General features: G+C 38.9%; 2 protein-coding genes across 2 annotated transcripts; both read right to left on the bottom strand.

The window, feature by feature from the left end:
- Positions 1-99: 99 nt before the first annotated feature.
- Positions 100-4900, bottom strand: LOC147319071 (cell adhesion molecule 3-like). Its single transcript, XM_086311380.1, has 9 exons — positions 4582-4900; positions 3643-3683; positions 3190-3348; positions 2971-3108; positions 1629-1871; positions 1480-1545; positions 1248-1384; positions 1058-1122; positions 100-840 (listed from the first exon to the last, which is right to left on the bottom strand). The coding sequence occupies exons 2-9, from the start codon at positions 3668-3670 to the stop codon at positions 765-767; spliced, it is 912 nt and encodes a 303-aa protein (XP_086167506.1). The 5' UTR covers positions 3671-3683; positions 4582-4900; the 3' UTR covers positions 100-764.
- Positions 4901-8056: 3156 nt separating this feature from the next.
- Positions 8057-13159, bottom strand: LOC147319072 (uncharacterized). The gene is made up of 7 exons (XM_086311381.1): positions 12721-13159; positions 11777-11817; positions 11324-11482; positions 11098-11235; positions 9870-10112; positions 9682-9786; positions 8057-9570 (listed from the first exon to the last, which is right to left on the bottom strand). The coding sequence occupies exons 2-7, from the start codon at positions 11802-11804 to the stop codon at positions 9404-9406; spliced, it is 840 nt and encodes a 279-aa protein (XP_086167507.1). The 5' UTR covers positions 11805-11817; positions 12721-13159; the 3' UTR covers positions 8057-9403.
- Positions 13160-13484: the final 325 nt, after the last annotated feature.

Below are 13484 nucleotides of genomic sequence, written 5' to 3' on the forward strand. Positions count from 1 at the left end.
GAATTTGCAGTCTGACGGTGTTATGTGACCCTGTGATTGTGACATGCAGATAGAAATAAATGAGCAAATGTTGCTGTCAAGTAAAAGTTTATTGAATGGAAAAAATAAACATTTGATTTTAAAGCAATACAAGAAGAAAAGAAATATCTTACATATGAGCAGAAAAACACAAGAAAGACATTCTCTTTAATCAGCTCGATAAATGCGTTACATTTAAAATGACGTATAAATGTTGAGGCAAAACGAGTGCAGATCTTTAGTTACAATTGTGCTTAAAAGGCAGGCAGGCCAAAAAAACAAAAAAGCCAACACACAAAAAAACACAATAAAAAAAGAAGCAACAACGCTTGGAGGAAGATTGACAATCTGACAAAGAAAACAGCCGAGGATGTCACGGCTCACTGACTGGAGACATGCAGGTGAGCGTGGGGAGTCAGGTGACAGGATTTGGGAGGAGAGTCCAAGGACATCCGGTGGGTGGATGGAGAGGGGTGGAGGTGGGGTGGAGGGGTGAAATGTTTAGGACAAACAGTGTTCAGACGGGAATTATACTTGCAGAAAGAACGCCTACACAAAAAGTTCCTACATCATTACATTGAATTTTTATTTGCATTAAAAGCCTAATTTACATTCACGCCGTGTCTGCACTGGGGTTCTCCATCACTCACTCCTTATCTCCATCTATTCCTCCTTGCCCCTCCTCTCTTTCACTCTTTATTCTCCTGCATCTCCCCTCCTTTCAATCTGCCTTTCATGTCACTCCATTAGGCGGGGTGCAGAGGGAGGGCTGATGGCTTCTCTCTCCGGCGTCCTTGCTTCGGTTTTGCTGCAGCTGTTGGGCTGTGATAAAGAGAGCAAAGAGGAGAAGTTTTCACACTAATTACAACATAATAATGGAGCACTCGGTAAAAGCCACTGTGAAAATGAAGGTCAAACAGTCATTCGTATAAAGTGAATAGAGTCTATTAGAAAGCATCTGTAAAGTGAAGAGAGATTGCTGAAGTGGGGGTAAAAGGGGATTTTTTTTATGAGACTGGAGTAAAATAAGAACATTTACTGGTCACACTGGCAGTATTTCTTATGCCTGGGTCGTTGTTGGCCCTTCATCTTCAGAAATCTCTTCTATAAAAAACAAGAGAAGAAAAAAAATGCATTTTTTGTTTGCTACAGAGAGCCATTCTTCTTTGTTTCATCTTCAGTCATCACAGCACCACATAAAGATGTGATGAATGGATCTCCTCACTCACCTTCCTTCTTTTGACTCTCACACACAAGACTATGACACAAACCATCAGGAGAATCGCAACCAGGCAGCCAACACCAATGGCAACCCACACCCACCAGGCGAGCCCCAACAGCCTCGGTGAAGCATCATCGTTAAGGCCTGAAAGCCAAACAGATTATTGAAGCATTAAAAGTGTCAGATACACATTCAGTGAAGGATCTCTGTGAGCAGAAGTCGTGATAAACTGTACACACATATGTCGCAGGGTTTCTCACTCTTGCCATTCGGTTTGGGTGGCGACTTTGTTGTAGTTGGAGGCTCTGAAGAACAAAAACACACATCTTTATGTTTCTTTGACCACATATGCACACAAAGGTCTTCATTCCTAGTGCCTGTGTATTACCTTGTACTGTGATGGTCAGACGCTCACTAAGCTTATTGCTGCCACAGGTGACGATACACTGCCAGGCCCCGTTATGTGAGCTTGTTACAGGTTTCAGTTGAACTGTTGATGAATCTGTGGGAGAATCTGCATTTGGACTCTGCCACTTCACTTCACATTCTTTGAGCTGACCTTTCACCTCACACTGGAGCGTTGCCTCATCGTTCGGCTTGAGAACAGCAGAGGGATTAACGGAGATGGAAACTGAGAAGGACAACAGACGGACAACAACAGATACAGTGAGAATCACAAAGAAAAAGGAGACCATGCTGAACAAAGTGCTTCATCCAAACTCGCTACACAGATGACAAAGCTTTATAACATGAGAGGAAAAGAATGAGAGCATATTACACTAAGTATTAAAGGAAATGTGGTAACTCTTTCACACATTGGAACATTTTTGGTGATATGAAAATATCATAAATAAACATTTAACTGTAGAAGGATCGTAATAAGTAGTGACCCAGGTGGTCAGAGACAAGACCAGGTTTGGACTGTTTATTACATTACAAACTGATGATTTTGTCTTTTTCCTTTACTACAAATTAGCATAGACCAAATTAAATCGTTTTATGATCACTGTCATAATTTTCTTACATAGGATGACTATCATATAGAAACACAGAGTAAGCTTTTTTATTGAAGTATATGAAAAAAAGAAATAAAAAATAAGGAATACAGCTAAAGTAAATTTAAAATTATGTTTATATAGTTAATAATATAACTAAAATAGAATTATTAATTAATAATTATGGGTGGCCACACTTAAGACTGTGGTGGTCCTGCCCACCCTGAAGCTCCGCTCCTGTTCAGGGAATTTCTGATGATGTCGCAGTTTGGAATCAGAGAGGACAAAGTTTTAGCAGAAAGGCTGTCTGTAGCACAGAGTTTGTTGAAGATGCTGAAGGTTGACTGGGAGAAGACTAAGCTTAATTATGTGAAATGTAGTACTGTGGTATTAAAGCTTGAATTTTCAGTAGTACAATCTGGATTTTGGTCTTTGCTGTTTTGAATTGTCCAATGCACGTCTTCAAACGTCATCAGCGTGCAAAACATGAAATCCACTGTATATATTTGTTGTATATCCTTTAACCTTTTATAGTAAAAGAACCATTAGTCACATAAAAAAAAAAATCCCCTCATTTCACAGCAGTGATGTTTTTATTAATCTGATTATCAGTGCAACGTGCAGGGATCCTAAAAAACAAAACCATAACAGTCCTAATATGTTAAACCCATCACTGTTCCAATAAATGTGAACATTTATTTGTGAATGTATTTTTTTCCAGAGTCTGCTGTTTACCTGAGACCACAACAAGTGAATGTTCGTGAGGTGTCAAATCTGCCGAACATGTGAACCGTCCTGCATCTGTTTCTCTCACGTTGGAGATTTCCAGATTTGTCTGTCTCACAACTGACCTCTGCACAAGATCAGCAGTGCCTAACACAGAAAATAAAAATAACTTGTATTATAATGTTATCATCATATACGGATGTTAAGTATTTCAAGATAATCAAAGACCTTTGCGAGGGAAGCCTCTCTGATCAACACTATGAAGAAGGTCAGTTCCATGATGCCACTGCAGAGAGCGTATGTAGCTGCTGACCCCACACTTCAATGTGACTTTACCCCCGACTTTTGCAATGAAATCTTCACCTGCTGCAGAGAGTGCACCCAGCACTGAAAAGAAGATGATCACAGTAAATAAATACTTGTCTTTTAACAATGCTTATTTAAAGGAGGATATATGAAACGTCTCTACATGGAGACAAAACCAGTCATATTCTCTTTATGTCATTGTAAACTTGTGCAGTGACATTAAACCACCTGAGATGATTAAAACACCACTTCAACCATATTTATAGAAGATTTTTCAGTTTGATTAAACATGAGGTCACACACCATCTACAACATGTGTGTGCAGTATTTTAAAGGATTATTTACAATATTGTCTTCACAAGTATATTCACTCACCAAACACAAACAACACAATCACCTTCATTCTGAAAGTCGACCTGAGGGTTTAAAATAAAACACAAATGAACATTTGTGTTAACACGACATCATAACAAGAAAACTAATTAAACGTGATCATTTCACACACAGCCACAGAGAGATTCTTCTTCACATGAACACTTTACAGAGAAACCACCAAGCCCTCGCTCTGTTTCCGTCCTCTCTCTGTGTCGTATATTAAAAATGATCAAACTCAGTGTTGGACTTAAAAAGTGAAAAAGAGTCTCACTGAGAAAGTCAAACATTTCTTGTGGCTCTTTAATTTAATCTCACCAACAGCTCATGTGAAGGTGTTTCCTGTAAAGCTGCTGTAATTTTATCTGACTGCTCATCAGAAATGAGACGTTTTAAGAAGAAAAATATAAATTTGTCTCCACTGAACTGATGTATATTAATTCTCCTAAAAAAAAGCTCGACTGAGATCATTATGTGTCCAATTAACTAGCCTCAAAATGAATTTTAACACTTATTAAGAATTTGCTGCCTCTACATAAGGTGCTTCGCTGATGGCAAAAAGAAAAATGTTAAAGCTCAGTTTCAAACTTATCATTTAAAAAACTTCAATCTCAGTGACTGAACCACAGAACTAAACTCACACCTTAAAGCATCTTTAAGCTTATTAAATTAATGTGATCATACACATCAAAGCTTTGAAACAAACTTCAGCACATTTTTCTTCGGTTTTGTTTAAGAGCTTTTAACTTCGACTCCGTACAAACAACAATTTCTGAAACACTTAAAACATTTCATCTGTATTTGCTCTTAAACTGGTGTCTCTGCAGTAACTTTGAACTCCATTACGGAGCAAACAGAAAGTTTCCGGGATAGTCGAGTTAACTCCTTTGTATTTATTCTGAAACATAAAACCCAATTTTAAAATTTAGGTTTAGATCTTACCTTAATTTTGAACAGATTTTGTGTCTTTTAGTTCAGTTATTGAAGGCAAAAATCCTTCTTCATCCTCTCCGTGCTTCACTTCACTGAAAACAAGAGCTCAAGGATGCAAAAGTGTAGAAGGCGGAAGACATCTGAAGAGAGAGCTGCACTCTGGAAAGTTGTAGGCCACTGCAAACCTTTGTGGGTTTGCTACTCATGTCTACTTTCCTGCAATCTAGGCCTGGCATTTTCTACTCAGTGCAGTTCTTACAAAAAGCTAAAGAAAGTTCTGCACAGTGACTTAAAAAAAGCTCAGCTGAACACATTCAGTCAGATTATACTCATGGATCCACAATGATTCCTGTAACAGAGAAGTGAAAATAACTTGAAATAAACAGAGAAGTCATAATAGGAAGAATAGAAAGAACACAGAGTATTAAAAAAAGACCAATATTTATTCATCACAGCAGAAGTAACAAAGTATTTGTTTTCAAAATAAAAGGAACTGAAGGTAAACGAGCTGATTTGCTGTTTTTTTTTTCTTTTTTGACAGACATTAGTTGTAATTCTTTTTCATTAAATGACATTTTCTCTCATTGTGGATGTTAAAGTCTTTCTTTGTCTTATTTCCTCACACTAACAGGCAGAGGAGGAGGTGGCGTCAGACTGAAGTGATGACACCAAACTCCAATCGTCCAATAAAAGCAGAGAGGACCCGAAGCAGCCGTGGGTCTTGTTGGTTTTCTGAAAATATTTGTGAGTTAAACTTGAACAGATGTCTGACAAAATCTCAGGTGGTTCTCAGTTTTACTCAGCAAGGCGCAGGAAACAAACTGAACCTGCTCTCTGAACAGACCTGAGGTTTGTAATCAGAGGATTTAAAGACAAATATGACCTCATTCAGCCTGCAGTAGAGGTAGAGCTATCATAGGTCTCTGTGGTGCACACCTTCACCTGATTGTTGAAGGTCACCCATCTGTGAGACACAAAGATAAAACACACAAAGGCCTGTTTAACAGCACCTGCTGCCTCCAAATGTACAGCTCAGGTACAGATGTCATAATAAAAGTTAAAGCAGGACTCATCAGTAGAAACTGGTCCATTTTCTTTTATTCAGACACGACACAAACATTTTTCCTCCAGGTATGTTGGTGATAGATGGATATAAATCCTTCAAACCTTCACTTCTCTGACAGATTAACACATCAGACTGTGCACATCAGCAGCCATGAAATGAGTTGTCAGAGCAGATGTGGAGTATGGTGCCCCCTGCTGAAGAAGCTCAAAAGTTACCACATTTTATTTTAATGCAATTCTTTCCTAATATTTGAGCAAGCACATATATAATAAGCAGTTTGGACGTCTGTAAGGAAGTCATCTATTTTTTTTCCTGTAGGAGAAAATGTTTTTGTTTTCTTTTGCAATGATTTCACTAAAGTTGCTTTTAAATTTTGAGTAAAACTATGCAATGTCCCTTCAACCAGGGCTGATTTGTTAATAACAAATATGAACATGGAAAAATGGCTAATCCCCTGTTTTTCTGTCAGGTGCTCCTTTCAGGGTCTTTACAGCAGATCATCTCCATCTCCAAGGATTTTTTTAACCAAATAAATGTTCACAACCTCATGTCTTTGTAATCACTATAGTGATATTGTTTCTCCTATGACCTCCAAAGACGATTTGTAGATTTTATCAAATTGCTCCACCAAGTTTCCACATTTGTCTTTTTCACCAGTGAACAATTGCTTGTTATTTTACATAATCTAAAAAATGATTTTAATGTAAATCCTGTACTTTTAAACTTGCTGTGTTTCCCATAAAAGCAGATATTGTGTCTGATAGTTGCAATAACGTTGCTGTCACTAGCTCCACTGCAAATATTCAAGGAGTTAGGAACTCACATAAATTGGCACACAGAGGGCAGTAGTCAGCCACCTAAAATGCTCAAAATATACAAGTTATTAATGATATTTGTCTCTACACCAGAATAAAAATTAATACAGGATGTAAAGAATGAAAATCCAGTTAAAATTTTAGCACTGAAATAAACACTCATTCTCCACCACCTCTGGGGGCATCTCCCATTTTGACCTTGAGACTTCCTGGCTGTATTCGGCACAGATGTTTCTCTATACTATGCCGTCCTCTTGGTTATGGCGTTCCATGTATGCACTTCCTTCTAGCATCTTGCACGCTGCTGTTATGTGCTGGATTGTCTCAGGGACATCTTTACACAGCCTGCACCTGGGGTCTTGCCTGGTGTGATAGACCCCAGCCTCTATGGATTTTGTACTCAGAGCTTGTTCCTGTGATGCCATGATTAGTGCCTCTGTCCTGTCCTTCAGTCCAGCTTTGTCCAGCCACTGGTAGGATTTCTGGATATCAGGCACCTCCACTATCTGCTGGTGGTACATACCGTGCAGGGCCGGTCCTTCCATGATGGTTCCTCCTCTTCTTTGGGGCCATCCTCCTGATGTATTCATGGATGTTCGTTGCCTCATCCTGGATTGTGGTGCAGACACTTACTAGTCCCCAGCCTCCTTCCTTCTGTTTAGCGTACAGCCTCAGGGTGCTAGACTTGGGGTGAAACCCTCCATGCATTGTCAGGAGCTTCCTTGTCTTGATGTCAGTGCTCCTGAGGAGGACTTGCCTGACCCTCTGCAGGTATAGTGGTTGCGCCCCTCTCCTCCCTGTGCAGCAAGCAGCAGCAGGGCACCCCTACTCCCTGCAAATGGGCTATGGAAAACCAATCGGTGCCTATGATACTCCCAAAATGTGCTGGCATGATGTCAGGGCAGCATGTGTGTGAGCAACTTTTTTTGCCAATGCCCATGATGTGACCCCACCACAATGCTGCCCTGGGCAACAGCAGCCCATGTCACCCATAACAAAAACTGCCACTGGTTAACACATTTGATTCACAAATTTTTGGCATTTCTCAACAATGCTTCATCTGGTGGCAGAGTGTTGCCAACATTTTGGACAATTAATTATCAATTTTAACTACTAAATTGAACAGGAAGTAAATCTGGGACTGACTAGTGACAACATCGAGTTCCAAGTAATAAACTAATAAAACACTCGAATTTCACTCACCTGAACTGAAGCACAGACTTCTGGGCTGGTTATTAGTTATGAGAATATTAGTCACACAGTCCATTAAAACTTCCCCAAAAGGCACCAGCTGGTCATATCGATTGACAGGTGAGCCTTATTTATCTGATTTTCATCTAATATTCAGCCCTACTCTTCGTGAGAAAACCTTCTGATTGGCTGCCGCTGACAAATACAAGAGAAGAAAGGCAAAAGGGTAGTGCTTATGAGCTCAAAGATAAAGAAATATAGCTGAGAAATTAAAAACACCATTAACATTATCCACTCTTTTTGACATCATATAGGAAAAAGTAGAAAAAAAAATATCAGAAACAAAAATTGAAAAAGCACACAGCCTGACAGAAAAACATTTATTTATCACAGCAGAAGTAACAAAGCGTTTCTTTCTGAAATAAAAAACAAGACAAAACAAGAATCTTCAAATCTCACCAAACCAAAGAAAAACAAGTTGTTTTGGTGCTTTTTTGTTGTAACACACTTTTGTTGTTATTCTGTTGTTGTTTTTTTGTTTGTTTGGATATTTTGCTATTTCCTCAGACTAGCAGGTGCAGGAGGAGGCTGAATGCTGAAGTGGTGACACCAAGCTGTAATTGTCCAATAAAAGAAGAGGAAGCAGTGACAAATTATGGCAGTGGAAATAAACAGACAGGATGTGAGGAGGCTCAGAAATGTTGCTCTTGTTTGGGACTTAATATTATACTCAAAATATTCACTCAAGCATCCAAATCATTAAATTCAGATGTTTTGGTCACTTCGTTTCTAAATTTCCACATTACTAAAAATTCCACGGTCAGCTGTTAGTGGCATTATACCAAAGTGGAATAACAGAACCTCAGCCATGAAGATGTAGGACACATAAAATCACAGAGTCAATCACTACAGACCTCCAACCTTCATGTGACCTTCAGATCAGCATAAAGCACACTACGACTGGACTCTAGAGCAGTGGAGACATGTTCTCTGGAGTGACGAATCAAGATTCTCCATCTGGACAATGCAATGGACGGTTGCCAGGGGAACGCTACTTGTCTGATTGCTTTGTGCTAAGTGTAAAGTTTGGTGGAGGGGGGATTATTGTGTGAGGTTGTTGTTCAGGGGTTGGGCTCAGTTGGTTAGTTCTAGTAAAAGGAACTCTTAATGCTTCAGCATACCAAGACATTTTGGACAATTTCATTCTTCCAACTTTGTGGGAACAGTTTGGGGATGGTCTCTTCCTGTTCCTGTTGGAACAACGTGACTGGCCTGCACAGAGTCGCGACTTCAACCTGCCAGAACGCCTTTGGGATGAATTAGAGCAGAGACTCTGAGCCAGGACTTCTAGTCCAACATCAGTGTCTGACCTCACAAATGTGCTTCTGGAAGAACGGTCAAAAAATTCCTATAAACACTCCTAAATCTTTGGAAAGCCTTCCCATAAGAGTTTAAGCTGCCACGGTTGGACCTACATCATATTAAACCTCAAGGATTGAGAATGAGATGCCGCTCAAGTTCATATGTGTATGAAGTTAGACGAGTGAACGCTTTTGGCAATAAAGTGTCATTTGCAAGTAAAGTGTGAACAGATGTTTCACAGATTTTAGGTGCTTCTCAGTTTTACTCAGCGAGATCCAGGAAACAAACCGAACATTTCATCTGTACATCTGCACCAATTTACTGAAGAGTGTAATACTCAATCTGAGACAGTCATTTAGACTTAACCCATTTTTTGTTTCATCGTCAACAATCAACTCTACACATAAATATTTGATGAACGCCTTTCCTCACATGCCCTCCTTCTTCTCATGCACTTACACAAGACAGTGACACAAACTATCAGGAAGATCCCAAACTGACAGCAGACTCCGATTGCAATCCACATCCAACAGGAGAGTCCCAGTGGGCAATCGTTGGCAGTACCTGAATGCAACACAGATCATTGGAGAAAGTGAGAATGACAAGAATGAGTTACACATTCAACAAAGGATCACTTTGATCAAATTTGCAGACATTTGCAAAAGCTGGACGCACATGTTGTACATGTTGTACATGTTGTCTTCTGAACACTCGTTACAAACAATGTGACGTTCTTACGGGTGGTTGGTGGAGTTGTTGTAGTTGTTGTAGTTGGAGGCTCTGAAGAACAAAAACACACATCTTTATGTTTCTTTGACCACATATGCACACACAGGTCTTCATTCCTAGTGCCTGTGTATTACCTTTGACTGTGATGGTCAGACTCTGACTAAACTTATTGCTGCCACAGGTGACGATACACTGCCAGGCCCCGTTATGTGAGCTTGTTACAGGTTTCAGTTGAACTGTTGATGAATCTGTGGGAGAATCTGTATTTGGACTCTGCCACTTCACTTCACATCCTTGGGGCTGACCTTTCACCTCACACTGGAGCGTTGCCTCATCGTTCAGCTTGAGAACAGCAGAGGGATGAACGGAGACGGAAACTGAGAAGGAGAACAGACGGACAACAACAGATACAGTGAGAATCACAAAGACAAAGGGAGACCATGCTGAACAAAGTGCTTCATCCAAACTCGCTACACACATGACAAAGCTTCATAACATGAGAGGAAAACAATGAGAGCATATTACACTAAGTATTAAAGGAAAAGTGGTTACGCTTTCACACATTGGAACATTTTTGGTGATATGAAAATATCATAGATAACCATTTAACTGTAGAGAGATTGTAATAAGTAGTGACCCAGCTAGTGACAGAAAAGATCAGGCCTGGACTGTTTATTACATCACAAGCTGATGTTTGTGTCCTTTTCCTTTACTACAAATTAGTGTAGACCAAATTGTATTTTTTTTGTCACTAACTGTCGTAATTTGCTTACACAGGCATCACTGTCATATAGAAACACAGCATCAGCTTTTTTGTTTATGCAGCCGTTCACTAAAAAACCCCCAAAAACTTAAGACTGTGGTGGTCCTGCCCACCCCGTGGCTCATCTCCTGTTCAGGAAGTTTCAGTGGTGTCCCACGTTGGGATTAGAGACATCAAACAAGGAAAGCTGTCTGTACAACAGAGTTTGTTAAAGATGCTGAAGGCTGACTGGGAGAGGATTAAGTTGAATTAAGGGAAATGTAGTACTCTGAGCTTGATTTTTCAATAGTATAATCTGGATTTTGGTCTCTGCTGCTTTGAATTGTCTAATGTGAGTGCAAAACATAGTGTGTAAGAAATACGTTGTATATTTTTGTTGTATATCCTTTTACCTGTTATAGTAACAGAACCATCAGTCACATTAAACAAATTTCCCCTCATTTCACAGCAGTGTCATTTTTATTAACCTGATTATCAGTGTAACATGAAAGGATCCAGAAAACAAAACCATAACTGTCCTAATATGTTAAACCCATCACTGTTCCAATAAATATGAACATTTATTTGTAAATGTATATTTTTCAGGGTCTGCTGTTTACCTGAGAACACAGAAAGTGAATGTTCATGACGTGTCCCATCTGCCGAACATTTGAACTGTCCAGCATCTGTTTCTCTCACACTGGAGATTTCCAGATTCGTCTGTCTCACGAGTGACCTCTGTGCAAGTTCAGCAGTGCCTAACACAGAAAATAAAAATATGTTCTTATATAATGTAATCATCATATACTGATGTTAACTATCAAGTATTTCAAGATAATCAAAGACCTTTGCGAGGGAAGCCTCTCTGATCAACACTATGAAGAAAGTCATTTCCATGATGCCACTGCAGAGAGCGTATGTAGCTGCTGACCCCACACTTCAATGTGACTTTACCCCCGACTTTTGCAATGAAATCTTCACCTGCTGCAGAGAGTGCACCCAGCACTGAAAAGAAGATGATCACAGTAAATAAATACTTGTCTTTTAACAATGCTTATTTAAAGGAGGATATATGAAACGTCTCTACATGGAGACAAAACCAGTCAAATTCTCTTTATGTCATCGTAAACTTGTGCAGTGACATTAAAGAACCTGAGATGATTAAAACACCACTTCAACCATATTTATAGAAGATTTTTCAGTTTGATTAAACATGAGGTCACACACCATCTACAACATGTGTGTGCAGTATTTTAAAGTATTATTTACAATATTGTCTTCACAAGTATATTCACTCACCAAACACAAACAACACAATCACCTTCATTCTGAAAGTCGACCTGAGGGTTTAAAATAAAACACAAATGAACATTACTGTTAACACGACATCATAACAAGAAAACTAATTAAAAGTGAACACTTTCATTTCACACACAGCCACAGAGAGATTCTTCTTCACATGAACACTTTACAGAGAAACCACCAAGCCCTCGCTCTGTTTCCGTCCTCTCTCTGTGTCGTATGTTAAAAATGATCAAACTCAGTGTTGGACTTAAAAAGTGAAAAAGAGTCTCACTGAGAAAGTCAAACATTTCCTGTGGCTCTTTAATTTAATCTCACCAACAGCTCATGTGAAGGTGTTTCCTGTAAATCTGCTGTAACTTTATCTGACTGCTCATCAGAAATGAGAAGTTTTTAAGAAGAAAAATATAAATTTGTTTCCACTGAAGTGACTTATTAATAAATTCTCCTAAAAAACAGCTTAACTGAGATCATTATACTTTCAATTAAATTGCATCAAAAGGAATTTGCATCACAAGAATTTGCTGCCTCTACATAAGGTGCTTCGATGACGCCAAAAAGAAAAACGTTAAAGCTCAGTTTCAAACTTATCATTTAAAAAACTTCAATCTCAGTGACTGAACCACAGAACTAAACTCACAGCTTAAAGCATCTTTAAGCTTATTAAATTAATGTGATCATACACATCAAAGCTTTGAAACAAGATTCAACTGATTTTTCTTCGGTTTTGTTTAAAAGCTTTTAACTTCGACTCCGTACAAACAACAATTTCTGAAACACTTAAAACATTTCATCTGTATTTGCTCTTAAACTGGTGCCTCTGCAGTAACTTTGAACTCCATTACGGAGCAAACAGAAAGTTTCCGGGATAGTCGAGTTAACTCCTTTGTATTTATTCTGAAACATAAAACCAAACTTTAAAATGTGAGTTGAGCTCTTACCTTAATTTTGAGCAGATTTTGTGTCTTTTAGTTCAGTTATTGAAGGCAAAAGTCCTTCTTCATCCTCTCCGTGCTTCACTTCACTGAAAACAAGAGCTCAAGGATGCAAAAGTGTAGAAGGCGGAAGACATCTGAAGAGAGAGCTGCACTCTGGAAAGTTGTAGGCCACTGCAAACCTCAGATCTTTGTGGGTTTTCTACTGATGTCTGCGCTTTCCTGCAATCTAGGCCTGGCATTTTCTACTCAGTGCAGTTCTTACAAAAAGCTGAAGAAAGTTCTGCACAGTGACTTAAAAAAAGCTCAGCTGAACACATTCAGTCAGATTATACTCATCGATCCACAATGATTCCTGTAACAGAGACGTGAAAATAACTTGAAATAAACAGAGAAGTCATAATAGGAAGAATAGAAAGAACACAGAGTATTAAAAAAAGACCAATATTTATTCATCACAGCAGAAGTAACAAAGTATTTGTTTTCAAAATAAAAGAAACGGAAGGTAAACGAGCTGATTTGGTGTTTTTTCTTTTTTCTTTTTTGACAGACATTAGTTGTAATTCTTTTTCATTAAATGACATTTTCTCTTATTGTGGATGTTAAAGTCTTTCTTTGTCTTATTTCCTCACACTAACAGGCAGAGGAGGAGGAGGCGTCAGACTGAAGTGATGACACCAAACTCCAATTGTCCAATGAAAGCAGAGAGGACCCGAAGCAGCCGTGGGTCTTGTTGGTTTTCAGACATAATTTGTGAGTTAAACTTGAAC

Source organism: Aulonocara sp. 'chitande type north' Nkhata Bay, linkage group LG11 (genome assembly GCF_057382095.1).
Source record: "Aulonocara sp. 'chitande type north' Nkhata Bay isolate Kocher_YH1m ecotype deep benthic linkage group LG11, A_spYH_male_GT1.1, whole genome shotgun sequence".
Taxonomy (NCBI): Eukaryota; Metazoa; Chordata; class Actinopteri; order Cichliformes; family Cichlidae; genus Aulonocara; species Aulonocara sp. 'chitande type north' Nkhata Bay.

Coding starts and splice junctions, on each gene's coding strand:
- LOC147319072 (XM_086311381.1), bottom strand. CDS start 11,804: ATGAAGGTGATTGTGTTGTTTGTGTTTG. Junction 11,236..11,323: donor GAGAGGCTTCCCTCGCAAAG/GTCTTTGATTAT, acceptor TTTCTGTGTTAG/GCACTGCTGAACTTGCACAG. Junction 9,571..9,681: donor ATGTACAACATGTACAACAT/GTGCGTCCAGCT, acceptor TGTTGCATTCAG/GTACTGCCAACGATTGCCCA.
- LOC147319071 (XM_086311380.1), bottom strand. CDS start 3,670: ATGAAGGTGATTGTGTTGTTTGTGTTTG. Junction 3,109..3,189: donor GAGAGGCTTCCCTCGCAAAG/GTCTTTGATTAT, acceptor TTTCTGTGTTAG/GCACTGCTGATCTTGTGCAG. Junction 1,385..1,479: donor TGAGAAACCCTGCGACATAT/GTGTGTACAGTT, acceptor TTTGGCTTTCAG/GCCTTAACGATGATGCTTCA.